General features: G+C 46.8%; 2 protein-coding genes across 3 annotated transcripts; both read left to right on the plus strand.

Moving 5' to 3' along the window:
* The first annotated feature begins 1,635 nt into the window (after positions 1-1,635).
* Positions 1,636-9,105, plus strand: Magoh (mago homolog, exon junction complex subunit). Its single transcript, XM_028888471.2, has 5 exons — positions 1,636-1,827; positions 3,693-3,751; positions 6,099-6,209; positions 7,706-7,788; positions 8,880-9,105. Exons 1-5 carry the CDS (start codon positions 1,740-1,742, stop codon positions 8,977-8,979), a joined length of 441 nt encoding a protein of 146 aa, XP_028744304.1. The 5' UTR covers positions 1,636-1,739; the 3' UTR covers positions 8,980-9,105.
* Positions 9,106-11,003: 1,898 nt separating this feature from the next.
* On the plus strand, positions 11,004-19,230 carry Czib (CXXC motif containing zinc binding protein). 2 transcript variants are annotated; one of them, XM_028888494.2, is made up of 9 exons: positions 11,004-11,100; positions 11,325-11,408; positions 12,921-12,977; positions 13,474-13,555; positions 13,724-13,755; positions 14,585-14,662; positions 17,017-17,082; positions 18,258-18,358; positions 18,808-19,230. In XM_028888494.2, the coding sequence occupies exons 1-8, from the start codon at positions 11,095-11,097 to the stop codon at positions 18,333-18,335; spliced, it is 483 nt and encodes a 160-aa protein (XP_028744327.1). In that variant the 5' UTR covers positions 11,004-11,094; the 3' UTR covers positions 18,336-18,358; positions 18,808-19,230. The 2 variants fall into 2 exon arrangements, with proteins under 2 accessions (XP_028744327.1, XP_028744318.1); XM_028888485.2 differs by having other exon boundaries at positions 18,258-19,230.
* Positions 19,231-19,510: the final 280 nt, after the last annotated feature.

The raw sequence follows: 19,510 nt of genomic DNA on the forward strand, positions 1-19,510 counted from the left end.
CTTAGGCCACAGCTTAGTCTCCTTTGCCTACCCTTTACATTATGGCATTTCATTTCAAATCCACCCATTTTTCAATCTGCATCGTCATTACCTGCACATGAGTCATCATGGTATTCCTACCCTCGTGGATTACTTTAACAATTACCTATCTAACTGTACTATATATACATCTGGTCTTTTGGTTTTCCAGTCTAGCTTACATGACAACCAAAGCAGGCTTTCTAAAATGCAGTAGGAGCTGGGCATGGTGAGGGCAGTCTGGCCTACATAGTGAGTTCCCAGCCACCGAGGGCTACATAGTGAGACCCTGTCTCAAAAAACAAAAACCAAGCAAAAACAAAACAGTGGCAGAGGAGGGAGTGGAGAGATGGCTCATTTGGTAAAGATGTGTGTCAATCTTCCAAAATGGGGACTTTTATTGTTTTTGACCTATTCAACCTTAGAATTCCCACAGCCAGAAAACTTTCACAGAGGTCAACTTTGACTCTTAAAAATGACCTCTTGGGTAGTGGTCCCCATGTCTGTCTGACTCATCTAGTTTTTTGTTTTGTTTTGTGAGAGGGTAGACCAGGCAGGCTGGGCTTAAACTCACAGAGATCTGCCCCACTCTGCCTCGGAAGAGCTGGGATTAAAGGTATCTCTAATGCCTGGCCTGGCCTGGCCTGGGTATATTTGGAGGTGTCGGTGCAGGATTCCATCAGCATGCAGCCAGGGCTAAGAATCACTGCTGGGTAAGGAGACTAGGGGTGGAAATCCAACATCCATTTTAACGTCCACCCACAGCACCTAGACAGTGTGCCTGGAAGACAGGAGAGATCAAAGGCAGCTTGTGCATGAATGTGGCCCTCTGGAGGATGAGGTAGGAGGGTCACAAGTCCTAGGTCAGTCTGGACCATGTAGCGGTGCCCTGCCTATAAGTAAAATAAATAAATGGCAGAAAGGGATGTTGGCAGTGCAGGCAACTTACAGGAAACGCTGCGGATTGGAGAAGCAGCCACTGCGAACAGTAAGCTGGGCAGTGGTGGCGCACACCTTTAATGCCAGCACTCAGGAGGCAGAGGCAGGCGGATCTCTGTGAGTTCGAGGCCAACCTAGTCTACACAGAGAGCTCCAGGACAGCCCGAGCCGTTAAACAGAGAAACTCTGTAAGACAGTAAAGTTTTTCGAGACAGGGTCTTAGTATGCAGCCTGTAGCCTCAAACTCGTGACCCCCCTGCTTAGTTAAGCTTTGAGTGCTGGACCACAGCTATTCACTCCCACACTCCCCCTCAAAGCCAACTCCTGATTATTCAGACACTGGGGGTGCGGGAGAGGGCAGCGTGCTCAAAGACGGGTGAGCCATTTTGCCCCATCTTAACTGCGGAGACCACTTGGGCTCGGAGAGTGAATAGTCTGGTTCGACTCGCTTGTGTCTTTAAATTGAGGTTGAGCCTGAGTGGACGCCAGCGCGCAGAGTTGGGCTTAAAATCTACAGGTAAAGGTCTCCTGACGCAACCGTGGGAGCTCGGCCTTTACGGAGGTTCCCGGACCTTGCAGGACACTCGACTTCCGGAAAATCGATCTCGCCTCAGGACTAGGGGGCGTGGGGCTCTCGTTTCCGCCTCCAGAGAGTGAAAACCTTGTTAACGGCGCGGCGGTTTGACGTCACTTCCACGCGCCGCCGCTACGTCAGTCTAGGGCGCAGATCCTGGTAGTGTGGTCTCTTTCTAAAGTTCGCTCTCGATTGTCCCTTGTGGGCCATGGAGAGTGACTTTTACCTGCGTTACTACGTGGGTCACAAAGGCAAGTTCGGTCACGAGTTCCTGGAGTTTGAGTTCCGGCCTGACGGTAAGAGCGGCCTCCCGCCTGCGGGGAGAGGGACCGGACCCGGGGGCGGGCGGAGGAGCCGGGCTCCGGAAGGTGGCCAAGTGAAGGCAGGGGCTGAGACCGGTGCTGCTGGGGCGTGGAAGGCACATCCCTTTTTCGGCTTCGCTGGTTCTTTCTGTCTGTGCGCTGGAGCTGCTCCTTAGTAACTTTTTTAAAAGCCAGATTGCTTACATTTCAACAAAGATTGGATGTCCATGTTCCACCGGACCGTGTTCCACTCTGGGGACAGAGCAACGAAGATAAATTTTCCCTCTCGTGGAAAATGTGTTTCAGTACTGGGAGAAACCGTGAACAATGATCTCCTATCGTGAGGAGTGATCAGAAAATAGCATCGCCGTTAGAGAGCACTCTGAAGAATGGGTATTTGAATTGAGCCGTAATTGAAAAGGGGTTAATTTGTGACGCTCGGGAAAAATAGCGTTCTAATGGAGTAGCAAGTGAACAACAGGTCATAGGACAGCAAAGAACCAGGCATGTTTCAGGTGGCCACTGTGATGACTGAAAGATAATAGGGAATTTCAGGGAGAATAGCAGGAGATAATATTAGGTAGGAGCCTCGCTATTTAGGTGTTTATAGGCCATGAATAGATGCAGCAGGAAAACTTTTAAGAGAAGAAGTGTGATCTGTTCTTCAAAAAGTATGCTAGCGCTTGGACACAGAGTGGGCAAGCGTGACGGTTGACAGGACATAGATGGTGGTCCAGACTGGATAAATAGGACTACAGACGTGGAGAAGATTTAGGATACTGTTGGAGACAATTTGAACGTATCTGATTGATAATGTTTTGGGAAGCTTGCGGTGTGATGAGGAAGCAAAGACAATTCTCCTCTTCGATCTTTTCCTTGTCAGTTCATTCTCTATAAGATGGACAAGAACATGTAGCAACAGGCCTCTGTAATTAGATTACTGTTCTCTGATACTCTCAATGGCTTCCCTCTACCTTCCTGATAAGATTCAAACCCCTTACCATGGCATACAGCCAAGCTGAGTTCCTGCCTTTTCAGCCACAGCCCTACAATATTCCTCCCACACTATTTTGTTTCTGCCTGCAACATCCCAAGCACTTTTTAGTTTTCAGTCTCTCTGATGTGAACTCTGTCCAAAACGCCATCTTGTCTTGTCTTGGTCCCTCAACCCACACCTACACTTTACATTCTTCCCTTGTCCCATCCACCACCCAAAGTCACTTTATGCATGAAACCTACTCAGACCTTCAGCCAACATTTCCTGTTTTGTTGTTGTTTGGTTTTTCGAAACAGGATTTCTCTATGTAACTTTAGAGCCTATCCTGGAACTCTCTTTGTAGACCAGGCTGGCCTCGAACTCAGAGATACGCCTGCCTCTGCCTCCCAAGTGCTGGGATTAGGTGTGCGCCACTTAAAAGTATGCAGAAATAGATCAGCATCACAGGACCACATGGGGGTGTATGTGTGTGTATTCCTGTATGCAGCTTCCTACAGTTTTCAAAATACTGCACAGCCCAGTTGAGCATCAGCACACTCTCTGTGTAAGTAAGTTAGCAATTATAATTTCTGTTTACAGCTGAGGTCATTGACCTGCCGGAAAGCTATTTGCCAGAGTCGTAAAGAGCGTGCCTGTGTTCTTTTGCCACATCCTGGTAGCTTTAGCCTGAACTCTAGTTCTGTGTCAGGTGCATCCTCAGTTATTTAGTAGTTTAAAGTGAAGCACTGAAAAGACTAATATCACAGCTGTGGAGTGGGTTGAAAATTGGTTATAATTTAGACAAAGCTGATATTCTTAGTAGGCTACTGATGCTTTGTTCATGTTTTGTTGTACATTTGCATTTATTTTTCTGCCCCCACAGGAAAACTGCGCTATGCCAACAACAGCAATTACAAAAATGATGTCATGATCAGAAAAGAGGTATGATCCTTTCCTTGACTATAGCCTAGCCTTTTGTTTTACATGGTTTATGCTCTCTCTAGTGATAGTAATGAAAAATGAAGAGTGGGGAGATAAGTACTTCTTTCTTTTTCTTTTTTCTTTGTTTGTTTTGTCTTTTTGTTTGTTTTTCCAGACAGGGTTTCTCTGTGTAGCCCTTGGTATCCTGGAACTCACTCTGTAAACTGGGCTGGCCTGGAACTCACAAAGATCTGCCTGCTTCTACCTCCCCAAGCTGGGATTGAAGGTGTGCTCCACCATACCCAGTTAAACACTTATTTCTAAACAACTAGATTATTTCTCGGGTCTTTTATTTGCAGGTTTGTTTGTTTTGTTTATAACAGTGCTGAATCAATAACTAGTAGCTGAAATGTCTATGTCTTGGTTTGAACCCTCAGTCTGCTTCATACTGACCATGTGACCTCAGACAAGTTCCCTGGCTGAACTTGGTCTTCTGTTATCTGCAAAATGAGGGATAATAAAACCTACTTTCCATTTCTAAGTGCTCTATTTATTTAATTCAACGTATTTACAGTGCTTGACATAGTTCCTAGCACTTAGTCTTTGAAGAGAGCATGGCATTTGCTCCTGAAACGGAAAGTTGTCAAGTGCAGAGTGGTGCCTTGTGTATGTTTTGTTGTCTTTTTCGAGACAGGGCTTCTCTGCGTAGCCCTGACTGTCCTGGAACTCCCTTTATAGACCAAGCTGGCCTCAAACTCAGATATCTGCCTGCCTCTGCCTCCCCTGGAAATAAGGCATGCACATACCACCTGGCATATATGTATCTTCTTTAACCCTGATTATAAACGCCCATGTGACAGAGTATTCTGCCATATTTACATATAGGAAAATGAAGGCCCAGGTATTAAATCTGAGACTTGTTCAAAGTTACTCTTGCTTATAAGAGATATTGGCCAAAATTCAGGCGTACTCATATCTCAGTAAAGTTCCATTCTGCTGTGATACTTTTAAGACTTCATCAACACTACTGTTTCCTTTTAATTACTCTGTCAGACTTGAAAATACAGCAGTCAGTATATCACTGTACCATTTAGCAGTTAATTTTATGCCAAGTCAGCATCATATCTTTTTCTATTGAAGAATAACTAGGATGAAGCTGAGGATGGAGCTCAGTTGATAGAGTGCTTGCCTTCATGAGACCCTGGGTTTGGTTCTTAGTACCACAGAAACTGGTTATGGTGGTCCATGTCTGTAATCTCAGCCCTCGGAAGTTTAAGATCATCCTTGGCTACGTGAAACCCTATCTTTAAAAAGAAGCAGGGTGTATTAGTCTTCGTCCATCACTGTAACAACTTCTCTGACAGGCTACTGAAGGATTATTGCCAGGAATGGTGATACATGTCTGCAATTGCAGGACTTTGGAGGTGAAGGCAGGAAGGTTAGAGATTAAAGTTCCAGTTTGAAGCCAGTCTGAGCTAAATGAGACCCTGTCTCAAAAGCAAAGAAGAGATGATTTAGCTCATTGTTCTGGAAGTTCAGAATCCAAACATCACTTCAGTAGTAGGAGTATGTGTGTGGCCATGCAATGACCTCTCAAACCAGGGGAGTGAGACGGAAACGGACCCTGGGGTCCCTCCTTCCTCTGATGATATGCTGCAGTGAACTAAGGTTCTTCCAGTAATCCCTACCTCTTCACGGTCCATACCACTTCCTTAGTACCACCCTGAGGACCAAACCTTTAGTCACATGAAAGGGGTGGGAAGGACACACTGAAATCGTGTCCAAAGTAAAGGTGTATCTCAGTCCACACATACTGCTATATTAAAATGCCTGAGACTGGGTAACGTATAAAGAGTAGATTTACCTCTCAGTGAATCCCAAGACCTTGTCAGGTTTGGTGTGTGGTGAAGACCCAGTCTATTCTAAGATGATTGTTCTGTCCTCAAAAACAAAAAAAAACAACTTTCTTCATGTGACAAAGGAGTGTAAAGGGGGCCGGGAATTCCCTTGAATCCTTCTGTCCTTGTGGCTTAATCGTGTACTGAAAGTCTCTAGTCTCACGGGGGTGGGGGTTGGGCTGGTGGTGGTGGGGTTAAGTTTCAACCTAATTTGGAGGGGCATGTTCAAATCACAGCAGAGAAAAGATTCGTGTAAACAGGATGTCCCAACAAGTAGCTGGGGAGCTGGGCTGTTGTCGTTGGCTACTTTTGATCCCGACCCACCTTTTGTTTTAAGGTTTGAGAAACAGGTCTTCAGGAGCAATCGTTTTTATCTCCCATTACTTTCTGAGTTAGAATATTGTTGCGGTATGGTGGTGTGAATTAGAGAATGGCCTCTACAGGCTCATGTATTTTAAACTTGATTTTAGGCTTATGTACATAAAAGTGTGATGGAAGAATTAAAGAGAATTATTGATGACAGTGAAATCACCAAAGAAGATGATGCTCTGTGGCCCCCTCCTGACCGAGTAGGTCGGCAGGTGAGTGCTTTATTAATTCCATGTTGGTGCTGGAAATGGAACCCAGGTCCTCTGGAAGAGTAGCTAGTGCTCTTAACCACTGAGCCAGCTTTCCAGCCCTGTATTACTGTTTTGATAACTAAAAAATAAAAGATAATTCTACCTTGACTGCTATTACTCTACTCCGTACTTCTGGTTTCTGTTTCTCCTGTCTTGTATAGCCCCATATTTCTATCCTAAAGCCAGGGGGTTCTTTCAAAATGTAAATTGTGCTGAACTTGGCACATGCCTCTAATCTCAGCACTTGGGAAACAGGCTGATGGGTCTCTGGCCAGCCAAAGGTACATAGTGAAACCATCTCAAAAACAAAAACTCTTTTCCTTAAAGGAAAAGATTTGTAAATTTGACTTCATTAAACTTAAAACCTACAAAAGACATCTAGATAAAGTTGAAAGGAGCCACAGGCTGGATGAAGATACTTGGAAAATATATCTGACAAGGAGTTTCTCTACAGAATATATAAAGAACTATAAACCAATAAAAAGATAACCCAGGGGGCAAAATGTTGGGAAGGATATAAATAGACAGTTTAGAGACTCAAATAGGAGCCAGTAAATGTGGAAAAGATTTACAGGTGCATTTGTAACCTGTGAAAATTAGGACATCGCATTTTTTAAAGCCTCCCCAAGGTCTTCAAAAGAATAGAAAGAGTTCATACACCGATGGCAGGAATCAAGTCCCAGTGTGGCCACACTAGGAAGCCATTTGGATAGGAGCCGGCAGAGCTGAAAATACTTAATTTCGGTGGGACTGGGACCTAACTCCAGAACTAGCACAGTTGTTTACCAGGGGCTCAGCCCCAAGATCTAGAACATTCTTGCCACATCATTCATAGTAACAAACGTGAGGAACTTAAGTCTGCTTCAGTAAGGAAATGGCATGTTCAACACATTTAAATTGTTGAGTAGCTCAACGTGGATAAATCTTAGAAACAGTATTGAATGGAAAAAATATATATACATATCGGGTATGGCCATTTATTTTAAAAGGATGCTGCTAAATCTAAAAAAGCAAGTGGGAGGAATACACACGAGTTTTAGGGGGATCCCAGAGAATAGAGTGGGAGACAGGTATAACTTGTGTTTTTTGTTTTGTTAAGATGGGGATGGGGAGCAGCAAGATGCACCAGTGGGTAAAGGCTCTTGCTGCCACACCCGGCAGCTTGAGTTAATCTCCATAACCCATATGAAGGTGTAAGGAGAGAACTCCCATAAACTGTCTTCTAACCTCCATGAGTATGCCCTGAGGTTCGTGCCTACATGCGTACATATCTCTTTCTCTCATACACACACACACCAATAAGTAACTATTATTTTAAAAGAAGAAAAGGGCTGCCGAGGTGGCTTGGTGGATAGAATGCTTGTCGTGCAAGCATGAGGACCAGCCTTTGGATGACCCTTGTCCTGTGTGCTTCTTTAGTGATCAGTGCTGTCTTTTATTTTATTTAATGTTTCTAGGAGCTTGAAATCGTCATTGGCGATGAACACATTTCTTTTACAACATCAAAAATTGGTTCCCTTATTGATGTCAACCAGTCTAAGTAAGTATTTATGACATTTAAATCCAGTTATGTCTGGTGTTGGAGATTAAAAAGAAAATGTCAGCCAAATGAGGCCAGCATAGAAAGATGAGGTGCAGACACAAGACAGAAGTCTTTATGGTCCTCCTCATTCACAGGGGGCTCCAGGTTACAGTTGTCTTTCAGTATCATGGAGGGTTAGCTCCAGGAATTTTGGTACCAGAATCTTTGAATGCTTAATTCCCTTATATAAAATAGTGTTCCATTATACTTTAAAGTATATAAATAGTTCCCATATATTTTAAAGCCTCTTTATAAAACCAAATTGTGTATAAATAGCTGTTATATCATTTAGGAAATAACAGCAAGAAAAAAATATCTGAATATCCATTTGATAGTTGGAAACCTCATAAACCTAACTGTATCCTCCATTCATGGCTGAACCCACAAATGCAGAGCTTATGGATTCAGGCCAATTGTGTTTTCAAAGGTTGCTTCTTTTACTTGTGGTTCGTTCAGTTAGTGCTTCTCAAGTGACATCGAGGAATGCATAGTAACAGCCAGAAGAGAAAATGAAGTAAGGCCAAACAAATGTGTTGGTCACTGAGTGAACAGCTTTCTCAGTGGTGACTGTTCAGACTAGCCCATCTTAGTCTTGGTGAAAATCTTGTATCTAAATTTTAAAATTCATGTTGGTGGTGGTGTGAATTATAACACTGGGATGTGAATCTATTTACTATAAAGAATCCTGGGTGCTGGGGCTGTCTTGTTTGCGGTACTGGGAATTGAACATGGTTAGAGCCTGGCATGTTAGGCAAGTGCTCCACCACCGACCTGGATTTCCAGCCTTTTTAAAAAGCACAAGACAGAATCTGTTTTAGAAATCATGATTCTCCCCCTTGGTTTTATGTTTTTCACAGTAAAAACAGCATGCTTTACTCCATTTTAATAAGTGACTTTTTCCTTCTCGATGGACATGTGCTTCCTCAAAGTTTTACTGCTGTAAATACCTTCATACGGAACAAACATTTTGTAGGAACCAGGGTTATTAATTTTTTATTTGCCAACTTTTCTCTGCTTCTTCAACATTTTTGTTTTCTTTTGTATTTTAGGGATCCAGAAGGCTTACGAGTATTTTATTATCTTGTCCAGGACCTGAAGTGTTTAGTCTTCAGTCTCATTGGATTACATTTCAAGATTAAACCCATCTAGATTGGATATTGTGGACATGAGGGGGGTGGGAGTTTTTAGTTAACCGTAATTAGGAGTTTTTTCTGTATATTGGGGCAATTTTTATAAACAATAAATGATGGTCTTTAATAAACGTAGTAACATGTACTTTTTTGTTATTTTCCTAAACATCTGAATGTGTGAATTATTTCTCATGTAAAATACAAACTTTCAATGAGTGCCAGGGAGATGGTTCTGGCAGTAAAGCTTTAGCTGCATAAGCCTGACATGACAACCACCATCCACATCCCTGGGACCCACATGGGCCAGCCATCCTGGACTAAGCACCCAGCAGCAGAAACAGGGACCCTGCCTCAGCAAGGTGGAAGGCAAGAGATGACTCAATTTCCACACCTATGCTGTGGCATGGGTGTGTGCTAATGTACACACATATACTAAATATGTTTTTTAATACGAGAGTTGGGAATCTCATTGGCAATATTCAAAAGAAATTCCAGGACAAGTTACCTGGTTTGGTTTTAACAAAGAGCCTCCCTTCCCTTTACTGCCCAGATGACTTAGAACTAGGGATCAGTCACCCAAGTGCTAGGATTACAGGCAGGCACCATCACACCCAGTTCAATGTGGATCCTTAAATTCCGAGGGAAAAGGAACCTGAATATTTACAAGACAAATCAGTTGCTGGAGTTACATACAGTTCAGTAGGAAAGCACCTGCCCAGCATTCGTGAGGCCTTGGATTTGATCTCCCCCAAGACAGACAAAATAATGCAATGTTTGACCCTAATTGTGTCATGCTAAAAAACTAATGTTGACACCATAAAGAAATTTGAACACTGGCTGTTGGATTTACTTATAGTGTGTGAGTAAGAATGGGTTTTGCACATACTCAGCAAGCGTTCCACCAAGCCACATTTCACAGCCAAGTGGTGTTAGCTTCTTGGGCATGAAATTGCATTGTGTTGGGCTTCAATTTTTTTTTTACAGATCCAGTATTTCAGTGTGGAGGAAAACTGTTCAGCAGGTAGATTTGTAGACACTTTCTCTTGCTGTTACATAAATTTCATGGCTTTAGGCAAATAGCTGGTAAGATTACACTAGAAGAAATGGGACTTGATAGGTTTCGTGTGTCTGAAGGGATGTGATGAGCCTAACTACACATCCTTAGGGACAGTCCAACCTGAGACAGGGTCCCAATCGTTCTCAGACTTTTCATACTTCACTCTGCCTGCTGCTTCAAGTTAGGGATATCACTATCTTGACGAGTCAGGATGCCAGACTATTGATTGAGATACTTTGAGGCCAGTCTGGTCATGTCAGAAAAAGGCCTTTTTTTTTTTTTTTTTTTTAAATGACACTTGAGCAAGTGGGGAGATGGCTTGGCGGGTAAGAGCACTTGTTGCTCTTGCAGAGTACCCCAATCCAGTTCCTAGCGTCCACATGGTGGCTCACAGCCATCTGTCACTAGAGGATCCGGTTCCCTCTTCTGGCCTCGGCGGGAGCTACATGCATGTGGTGCACCCACCTACAAGCAGGCAAAACAAACATAAAATTAAAACAAAGACGGGGTTATAAAAGTGTCAAGTGGATGACATGTTTTCGAATGTTGATGCCCACGGCTCCTGCCGTGTCGGTAAAGAAATGATAGAATAAGACCGTAGGAAAGAGGCAGCTGTTTTCAGACATAGGGACCACGAGGACTTGGACACAGAGCAGCCTCGAGGGAAAGATCGCAACATCAGGTCCGGCAGGTAGATCCAATGACAGTGTAGCGGAGGGCCACTACGCCAAATCTGCGAGGATGCCACCTAACCTGAGAAGACTCGGCACCACAGGGGAGGAAGGAGGCGGAAAGAAAACCGAGGGCCTAGAGCGGTCGAGCAGAGGTTTCGAGCCACAACATCCTGCCTGCTAAGTGATGGCACAAATTGAGAACCAGGCGCTATCTCTGACACCAGCGAGTCCATGGATCCCAACGCGCCCACAAAGAAAGGCGATCCCCGGCAGGTGACAGGGAGACCGCTCACCAACGCCCCGATTCCCGCCCACCCTCACTGAGGCTGCGCGGGCGGTGCCAAGCCTTTTACGACGGGCCGGAAAGCAGCAGTCGCAGCGGCATAACGTGGACCAGGCAGCTATGGGGGTAAGGGGAGGCGATTCGCCATCGGAGCGTCCGGTAGCCGAGTCAGAGGTGGGGTGGAGGCGGCGAGGACCCGAGAGCCGCGAGCTCCTACCAGGAAGGAGTGAAGGGAGTGGGCTCGCGGGGAGGCCCCGGAGGCCCGGCTTGAGCTGGGAGGGGCGGGAGGGGCGGGGCACGCGGCTGCGCACGCGCGGCCGTGCTCTCAGTCTGGCCCGCCCCCTTCTCAGAAAATCGCGCTGCAGCTCAAAGCCACGCTGGAGAACGTCACCAACCTTCGGCCAGTGGGCGAGGACTTCCGGTGGTACCTGAAGGTGCGGCGGGAGGCGGATCCCTCCTGGGAAAGGGAGGAGCTTCGGGAGGCTGTGGGCGTTTTGGGGGCCCAAGGCCAAGCCACTGTCTCAGTACTGAACTGGGAGCTTTTCTGTCCTCCTGGGTCCGAGGAAGTTATCCAGGCATATAAGTGGATTTTTCAGGCTGGAATTTTAGATCTTACTTTTATTAGTTATTAGTCTCATGTAATCTAGGCTGGCCTTGAGCTCTTTATGTAGCGGAGGATAACTTTGAACTCTAGATCTTCTTGCCTTTCCCTTCCCTGTGCTGGGATTACAGATGTGCATCCTCCTCCCACGGTGGAGCTTTGTCTTTTTTTCTCCTCTCCAGTCCTGGGGATTTATCCGAATCTAGGGCCGCAGGCTAGCACTCTCCAAACGTGCAATCTCCCCGGGTCTTGGTTTGTAAACAGACACTGAACAAAATGTTATGTGAGGGGACCTTGTGACTACTTCATATGGTGAATAAAACTCACCTTGTCTTATTTGCTGGCTTAACTTGTGAAAGTTGACCACCCTTCGTCTTCACAAAGTACTAGTAAGCCTGGTACAACCGGGTAGGTGCCCTGTCTGCATGGTCTGTAGAGATCCAAACAGTGTGCGGCTCTTCACTTCCCAGATTCCGCCGTATTCTCCTAGTCTGTCGTATCGACTCACATACCCATCCAAAGCCTTGTCTTTCAGGAGGTCATAACCGATTGCTTTTCTTTACATTTAATCCCCTCAGTACTAGACAAGTGCTGTACCATTGCATCCACAGCTCCCATTTCCAAATGTTTTGGAGCACGAGGTCCAGGGCTCATCTGAAAAATGAACTTCTTTGACTTGAAACAGAATAATGGAGGAGACAGAAAAGAGTAACAAAATGATGACTGCTTAACCCCAGCACTCTTAGGACCCTAAGCACAAAGCTCCTAGCCAGGCACGGTTGCTTGGGGGCCTGTGACTTGGATTCCCCAGCCAAATGATACACATTTTAGAGGGGGGTAGGGATGAAATAACTTGTTCCTGTCTGGAGATAAGTCTGCTCGAGTCCTCATTGGAGCTGGTTGTAGGATGAGGTAAGAATCACCTAGAAGCCGGGCGGTGGTGGCGCACGCCTTTAATCCCAGCACTCGGGAGGCAGAGCCAGGCGGATCTCTGTGAGTTGGAGGCCAGCCTAGGCTACCAAGTGAGCTCCAGGAAAGGCGCAAAACTACGCAGAGAAACCCTGTCTCGGAAAAAAAAAAACCAAAAAAAAAAAAAAAAGAATCACCTAGAAGATGGGCTGTATTAGGTATAGTGGCACTCACTAGGAATCCCAGTACTCTGAAAGCAAAGGCAGGAAAATCTCAGGTTCAAAAATAGTTTAGTCTGCATAGTGAGAGCCTATCTAAAATAAATAGATAGAAGGATATGGTAGGTTATGAGCCTGCTTTACACTATACTTACCCTAACCATGGTGTCTTTCCAACTAAGCTAGCTGCTCAACTAATACTCTTTTTCTACCCCCAGATGAAATGTGGCAACTGTGGTGAGATTTCAGAGAAGTGGCAGTATATCCGGCTGATGGTAATAGTCCCTCCACATACTCTGGACGGAGGTTTGGGGACGCTGGCCTTCATCCCTCTGTCCTTTGAACATCTTTCTTTTCGTTCTTTTCCTCCTCCTCCTCTTCCTCCTCCTCCTCTCCTCCTCCTCCTCCTTCTTCCTCTCTCTCTCTTTTATGGTAGCTTGAGAGAGCAAGCACCAGTGTGGTCAGCACTGGGAGCAACAGGCCTCTTTGAGATATGAGACAGAGTTCAAAATCAAGAGGGACCTTTTTTCTCACTCACAGGAAGACTCCTTAGGGTGCCGCCCCACTCACCCCACCCCAGCTGTGCTGAGGGGTTGAATCCATCCTAAACATGCTCTGCCATTGAGCTGTTCCCAGCCCTCCCGTAACTTTCAGCAAGTGACTCACTTCTGTGGGTCTTGGTCTCTTCCACTGGATAATAGGGATGAGATCTCTTTGGGATCCTTGCATCAAACTGTTACATAACTAGAGATTATGTTTGTTTCTGGTCAGGACAGTGTGGCGCTGAAAGGAGGCCGAGGCAGTGCCTCCATGGTCCAGAAGTGCAAACTATGTGCCCGGGAAAACTCCATTGGTAGGTCAGGCATGACTCCCCCAGGTTCTTCCAGGCTGACTGGAGGCAGACTCATGTTGTCCAGGGGTGGACTTGGGCCTGAAGTACTAAAACCTGGGCAGCTCACTCTTTTTCCCTGAGTGGAGCGTAGATCTAGAGTCAAGTCACCTTTTCCTTTCTGTATTTCAGAAATTTTGAGCAGCACCATCAAGTCTTACGATGTAAGTTTCCTGCTGCAGTGACGGGGTGGTCGGATTAAATCGGAACCGGCGGCTAGGAGGAGTGGTTCGAGAGTCGCTGCATCAGAGTGGCCAGCCACTGGACATGGTCCCGTGTCCTTAACTCTCTTTTGTGTTGTTTGAGACTAGTCTCCCCAGGTAGCTCAGGCTTGCCTCAAACCCCTCCCATTCCTGCGTCAGCCTCCTGAAAGCTGAGCTGACATGCGCTTGACACTATGCCCTCTTATTAAGTCTTTAATGCACTGAGCTGTTCATTTGCTCAGTCCATCTCTTGTCCACCAGACACTGACTGGGTGATGGTGCAATGCTTTCCTGAAAGTACAGTGGGTTGAAAATTTGGGCATGGTGCTGGGTAGTCACTGAGCCCACGGGTGAAGTAGGCATGGATTTCCTGGCTACCCACCTCCCAAGAGGTCCCTACCCTCTACAGTCGCCCAGCCCTTGTCCTCATGGTTAGCAAAAGGCAATGGTGTACTTACTGGGACCGTACGGGTGGTCTAGAGCCTTGGTAACAACGTTCTTGTTTGTCTTCTTGGTGCTAATTATTTACCGTTCATTGAACATGGTGTTAGGGCCTGTGATTGGCTCGTTGTGCGTGGTTCAGGTTTTCCTCAGCTCTCTGCAGAAGCTGTGTCTACAGAAGGTCCTCGGGAGCAGTGCCCAAGACAGGCTTCTTTTAAAGGGCTCAGTTGTTCTGGGTCCCATTCGAGGCTCCTGGGTGCAGTCAGGGCCCACATGGCAGAAAGGACAGAGGGCATGGGTTCTCCCGGGGGCCCATTGTGCCTGCCTCCTCAGTACACTTCCTTTCTAGGCTGAAGACAATGAGAAGTTCAAGACAATAGTAGAGTTTGAGTGTCGGGGCCTTGAACCGGTTGACTTCCAACCCCAGGTATGTATTTGTAAGAGGCTCTCGGGGAAGGGAATGTAGCACAGAACTTTGCTTCTTACAGAGACTGTGAAATAGGAATTCTCCATCCTGCCTTCCCCTTCAATGCTCTAGCTCTGAGCAGGGGATTCTATGATTAGTAATTGTCACTTATTAAATGCCTGCTGTATGCTGTGCTCCATGCCCGTCACCTTTACATGTTACTTCATTTCATCCTTACTGTAACCCTGTGGAGTGATTCATAAGAGGGAACTTCAAAGATTGTGTGCGTCTCAGTTAGGGTTTTTATTGCTGTGAAGTAAAACCATGACCACAGCAACTCTTATAAAGAGAACATTTAATTGAGGCAGCTCACTTACAGTTTCAGAGGTTCAGTCCATTATCATCATGGCAGGGAGCGTGGTGACATGCAGGCACACATGGTGCTGGAGGAGCTGAGCGTCCTACATCTTGCAGGCACAGGAAGTCGAACTGACCTCCTGGGCAGTGTCCTGAGCATAAGAAACCTCAAAGCTCACCCCCACAGTGACACACTTCTCTGTGGATATCGCTCTGCATATTGAATGTGTTGCTCTGATTGATTAATAAATAAAACGCTGATTGGCCAGTAGCCAGGCAGGAAGTATAGTGTAGGCAGGATAAGGAGAGAAGAGAATTCTGGGACAGGAAGGCTGAGTCAGGATTCACCAGCCAGACACAGAGGAAGCGAGATGTAAAATCATCGGTAAGCCACAAGCCATGTGGCAACTTATAGATGAATAGAAATGAGTTAATTTAAGATGTAAGAACAGGGGGCTGGAGAGATGGCTCAGAGGTTAAGAGCACTGACTGCTCTTCCAGAGGTCCTGAGTTCAATTACCAGCACCCACATGGTGGCTCACAACCATCTGTAATGAGATCTGGCGCCCTCTTCTGTATACATAACAAATAAATAAATCTTTTAAAAAAAAAATGTAAGAAGAGATAACAAGAAGCCTGCTGCGGCCATACAGTTTATAAGTGATATCAGTCTCTGTATGTGTACTTGGGTCCAAGTGGCCAACCTCAGGGCCACAGGAGCTGACCAGAACCAGGAAAATTTGAGCTACACACCTCCCCTGATGAGGCCATACCCACTAATAGTGCCACTTCCTATGAGACTATGGGAGCCAAATGAATTCCAACTACCACAGTGCAGCCTGCCAGAGTCCCACAGTTAGTAAGCAGAGGGCTGTAAATTGAACCCAGGTCTGTCTGACTCTTAAATCAGTACTCACCCATTTATGTGTACACTTTTACCTCACAGTAGATCTGATGGGTAAGTTAGAAAAGATGGTATTGGCATCCCCATATCATTAAAAAAAAAAAAAAATAGAATCCTCAGCCATACATTGAGTTTAAGGTCAGCCTGGAATCCATGAGACCCTGTCTCAAAAACAAAAAAAAACCTAGGTTCAAAGCCAGTTATAGTGGTGCCCATCTTTAATCCTAGCACTCAGGAGGCTGAGGCAGGTGAATTTCTGTGAGTTTGACAACAACCTGGTCTCCACAAGGAGTTCTAGGACAGCCAGAACTATGTAGAGAGACCCTAGCTTAAAAAAAAAATTAACCAAACCCCCCCCCAAAAAAAAAAACTAAGGTTCAGAGGGAGGAGTGGAGTGTGTGTACCCAGGTCCTTCGGCAGACACTGGTGTGGAGAATGTACCCCACTCCTGCCATCGTACTTGACTAGTTCTTGTTAACACAAACCAGGACCCCCCGAGTAGGTAGCCTCAACTGAAGACCTGTCCTGACTGCTGACTGAGGGGAGCCTGGATGTAGAAGGAAGATAGCTGAGGCTGGACATGGCCACACGCCTTTACCCCAGCACTTGGGGGGCAGAGGCAGGGGCATCTCTGTGAGCTCAAAACCACCCTGGTTTTCATAGTAAGTTCCAGGTCAACAAGAGCTACATAGTAAGACCTACCCCAAAAAAAAGAAGGAAAGGGAGAAAGGAGAATAAAGAAGAGAGAGAGGGGGAAGTAGGCAAGCAGTGAGCCTCCTTCCTAGATGTCTCTGCTGGTTCCTGGCTCTAAGGTCCTGCCCCAGCTTCCCTGGGCGATGAGATGTAAGCAAAGTAAGCCCTTCCTCTCTCAAGCTGCCTCTGGGTCCTGGTGCTTACCACAGCAACAGGAAGAAACCCAGCAGTCTTCTAGGCCAGGCTGTAATTTAGACACACCACGGCAGTGCCGAGTCACTTGGAAACCCGAGTTTTCCAGGAACAGCTGCTACACTGAAGTTGCCTTTCATCTTGAAGGCTTTGCTAGAAAGCCCAGCCCTGGGCCACTCTTCACAGGTACTGTCTCTCCCCAGCCTCACTCTTTGCCTCTCCCCTGCAGGCTGGGTTTGCTGCCGAAGGCGTGGAGTCAGGGACAGTCTTCAGTGACATTAATCTGCAAGAAAAGGTGAGACTTGGGGATCCTGCAAGGTGCTGTATGGTACCCGAGGGGAATTATCTTTTTGGTGAACAGGTCTTACAGTGGAGAGCTAGCTCTAAATTTTTGTGCTTTTTGCTAGTGATTCTGCTGTTTAAATGGCCGTAAGTTTAGTGCCCAAGTGGGTCTCGTGAGTACATGCAGGAAGGCTGAATGTGCCTGAATGGAAAGTACACAGCAGATAAGCTTCATTCAGGCTCGAGTTAACAGTGCCTGTGAACTACATAGTAAATATGCTCCTCTTAAGCACATAAAACAGAGGTATTTACTTCACCAGTTAATGAAAATCTTGTCACAGACCCTCGCTCATGAGAAGCTAAGCCCATTTCCTCTGGGAGCAGTAGGTGAAGTGTCTGTAGGGATCACCTGGAGTTGTTTCAACCCTGCAGATAGACGAGTCTTCTGTTCCAGCTGTGAAGGGAGGGCACCAGCTCGTTCTGTTTGCATGGCTCCTTGTCACCGCAGTAGGCGGCGCTCTCCACCCCACCTGGTGTTGGTTTCTGTGCTAAGCATGTTTCCAGGTGTCTCCTTTCATTCTTCCAACATTCACTCCCAAGTCTCTTCTCTCCCTTAAATAAAGGACTCAACTCAAAAGCCTGGCGGTGGTGGCCCACACTTTTAATCCAAGCACTCGGGAGGCAGAGGCAGGTGGATCTCTGAGTTAGAGGCCAGGCTAGTCTACAGAGCAAGTTCCAGGACAGCTAGCTAGGGCTACACAGAAAAACTCTGTCTAGAAAAACCACAATAAAGCCGGGTGGCAGTGGCGCACACCTTTAATCCCAGCACCCAGGAGGCAGAGTCAGGCGAATCTCTGAGTTCAAGGCCAGTCTGGTCTACAGAGTGAATTCCAGGACAGGCACCAAAACTACACAAAGAAAGAAACAGAGAGAGGAGGAGGGAGGGAGGGAGGAAGGGAGGGAGGGAAAGAAAGAGAGGGCAGAACTTAGGCTTGGGGAAGTGACATGACCAGCCTGATTACAAGCCCGAGAGATGGAGTTCGGGCCTGAGCTGTCTGCTCGCTGAAGGGTCTCTTGCGTCCGTGACTCACTGAGTCAGAGCCTGCATTGGGCTTCGGAACTCCTGGTTCTCCACTGTCCACACTGCCCCATTCTGCCTCGAGAGGCTAATGCCGCCTTCTTTCATAGGACTGGACAGACTATGACGAGAAGGCCCAGGAGTCTGTGGGGATCTTCGAGGTCACCCATCAGTTTGTGAAGTGCTGAACTGTCTTCCTACAAACTTGCCCGTAAGAACTGAGAGGAGAGAGAGTGCCCTGAGCAGGAATCCCATGGGCCTTCTCAGCTCTCATCCCCTGGCCCCTGTACCAAGCCCCCACGGTCTGCATGCTGGGGTTTGTCACGGTTCTAAGTCCCACCAATAAAGCCCTGTTGGTGTGTGAAGGAGGTATGTGCAATACTCCCTCCACAAGTAAGAAGGACTCTGGAGGTCTTTGCTTTCCAGTTCCCGCTCTGCGCCTGATCCAATTGGCAAAATACACAGGAGCGAGCGCACAGCTTATAAAGGCTCTCCAGCTCTAGGGAAATAGGCAGGTCTACCTACAGGATCAAAGGCCTGAAGGTCAATGGCACCAAGAGCAGAGAGGCCTGTGGAGTGATGCTGTGAGCCCAGCAGCTCCCGACTAAAATACTCCCTGATCACCATGGCTCTCCAGTAAACCCAGGCATATGTTCGCAGCTCACTTCACCCCAGACCTCACTGGAGACCAGCAGCCCACTCCTGGCTCCACATTGCTGCTGGTGGCCAGTCTGTTCATTTGCTGTGATAGAGGACTTCCTGTCAGTCAACGCTGAAGTTCTTCCTCGTGTGGAATCGGCCTGTGGCCCCTGAAGCACCGCTCGCTGGTCCTGGCTTATCCCTGGGGCCGTACTGTATGCTCTGCTTCCAGACAACTCTTGGAGTGAAGACAGCAATCATGGCCTGCCAAGTCGCATGGAACCGGATCCCCACACAACAGAGTGGGTCAGTGCAGAACTAGGCCATGGGGACCCTTGTGCATTCATACTTGGGAACCCACCATTTGGAAAACCTGTCACCCAGACTGTATTTCTCCAATATTCTGCTGAAGCAAAAACAAAGATTTCACTTTTTCATTATGTATACTTGTGTGTATTTGTGTGCAGGTATGTGGGTGTGAGTGCAGGTGCCTTCAGAGACCAGAAGAGGATGTCCTGTCCCTTGGAGCTGGAGTTAAAGGCTCTTGTGACCCACCCAGTGTGGGTCCTAGGAACCAAACTCAGTCTTCTGTAGTGTGTGCTCTTAACTGCTGAGCCATGTCATCTCTAGTCCATGTTCTCCCACTGCTGAGTAGAAAGGGCATGCCATCCCCTGGCTGGCTGAGAGGGTTAAGAAAGGGAGCTGGACAAACTGGCCGTAGCTG

This window comes from Peromyscus leucopus, chromosome 2 (assembly GCF_004664715.2).
Source record: "Peromyscus leucopus breed LL Stock chromosome 2, UCI_PerLeu_2.1, whole genome shotgun sequence".
In the NCBI taxonomy this organism is placed as follows: domain Eukaryota; kingdom Metazoa; phylum Chordata; class Mammalia; order Rodentia; family Cricetidae; genus Peromyscus; species Peromyscus leucopus.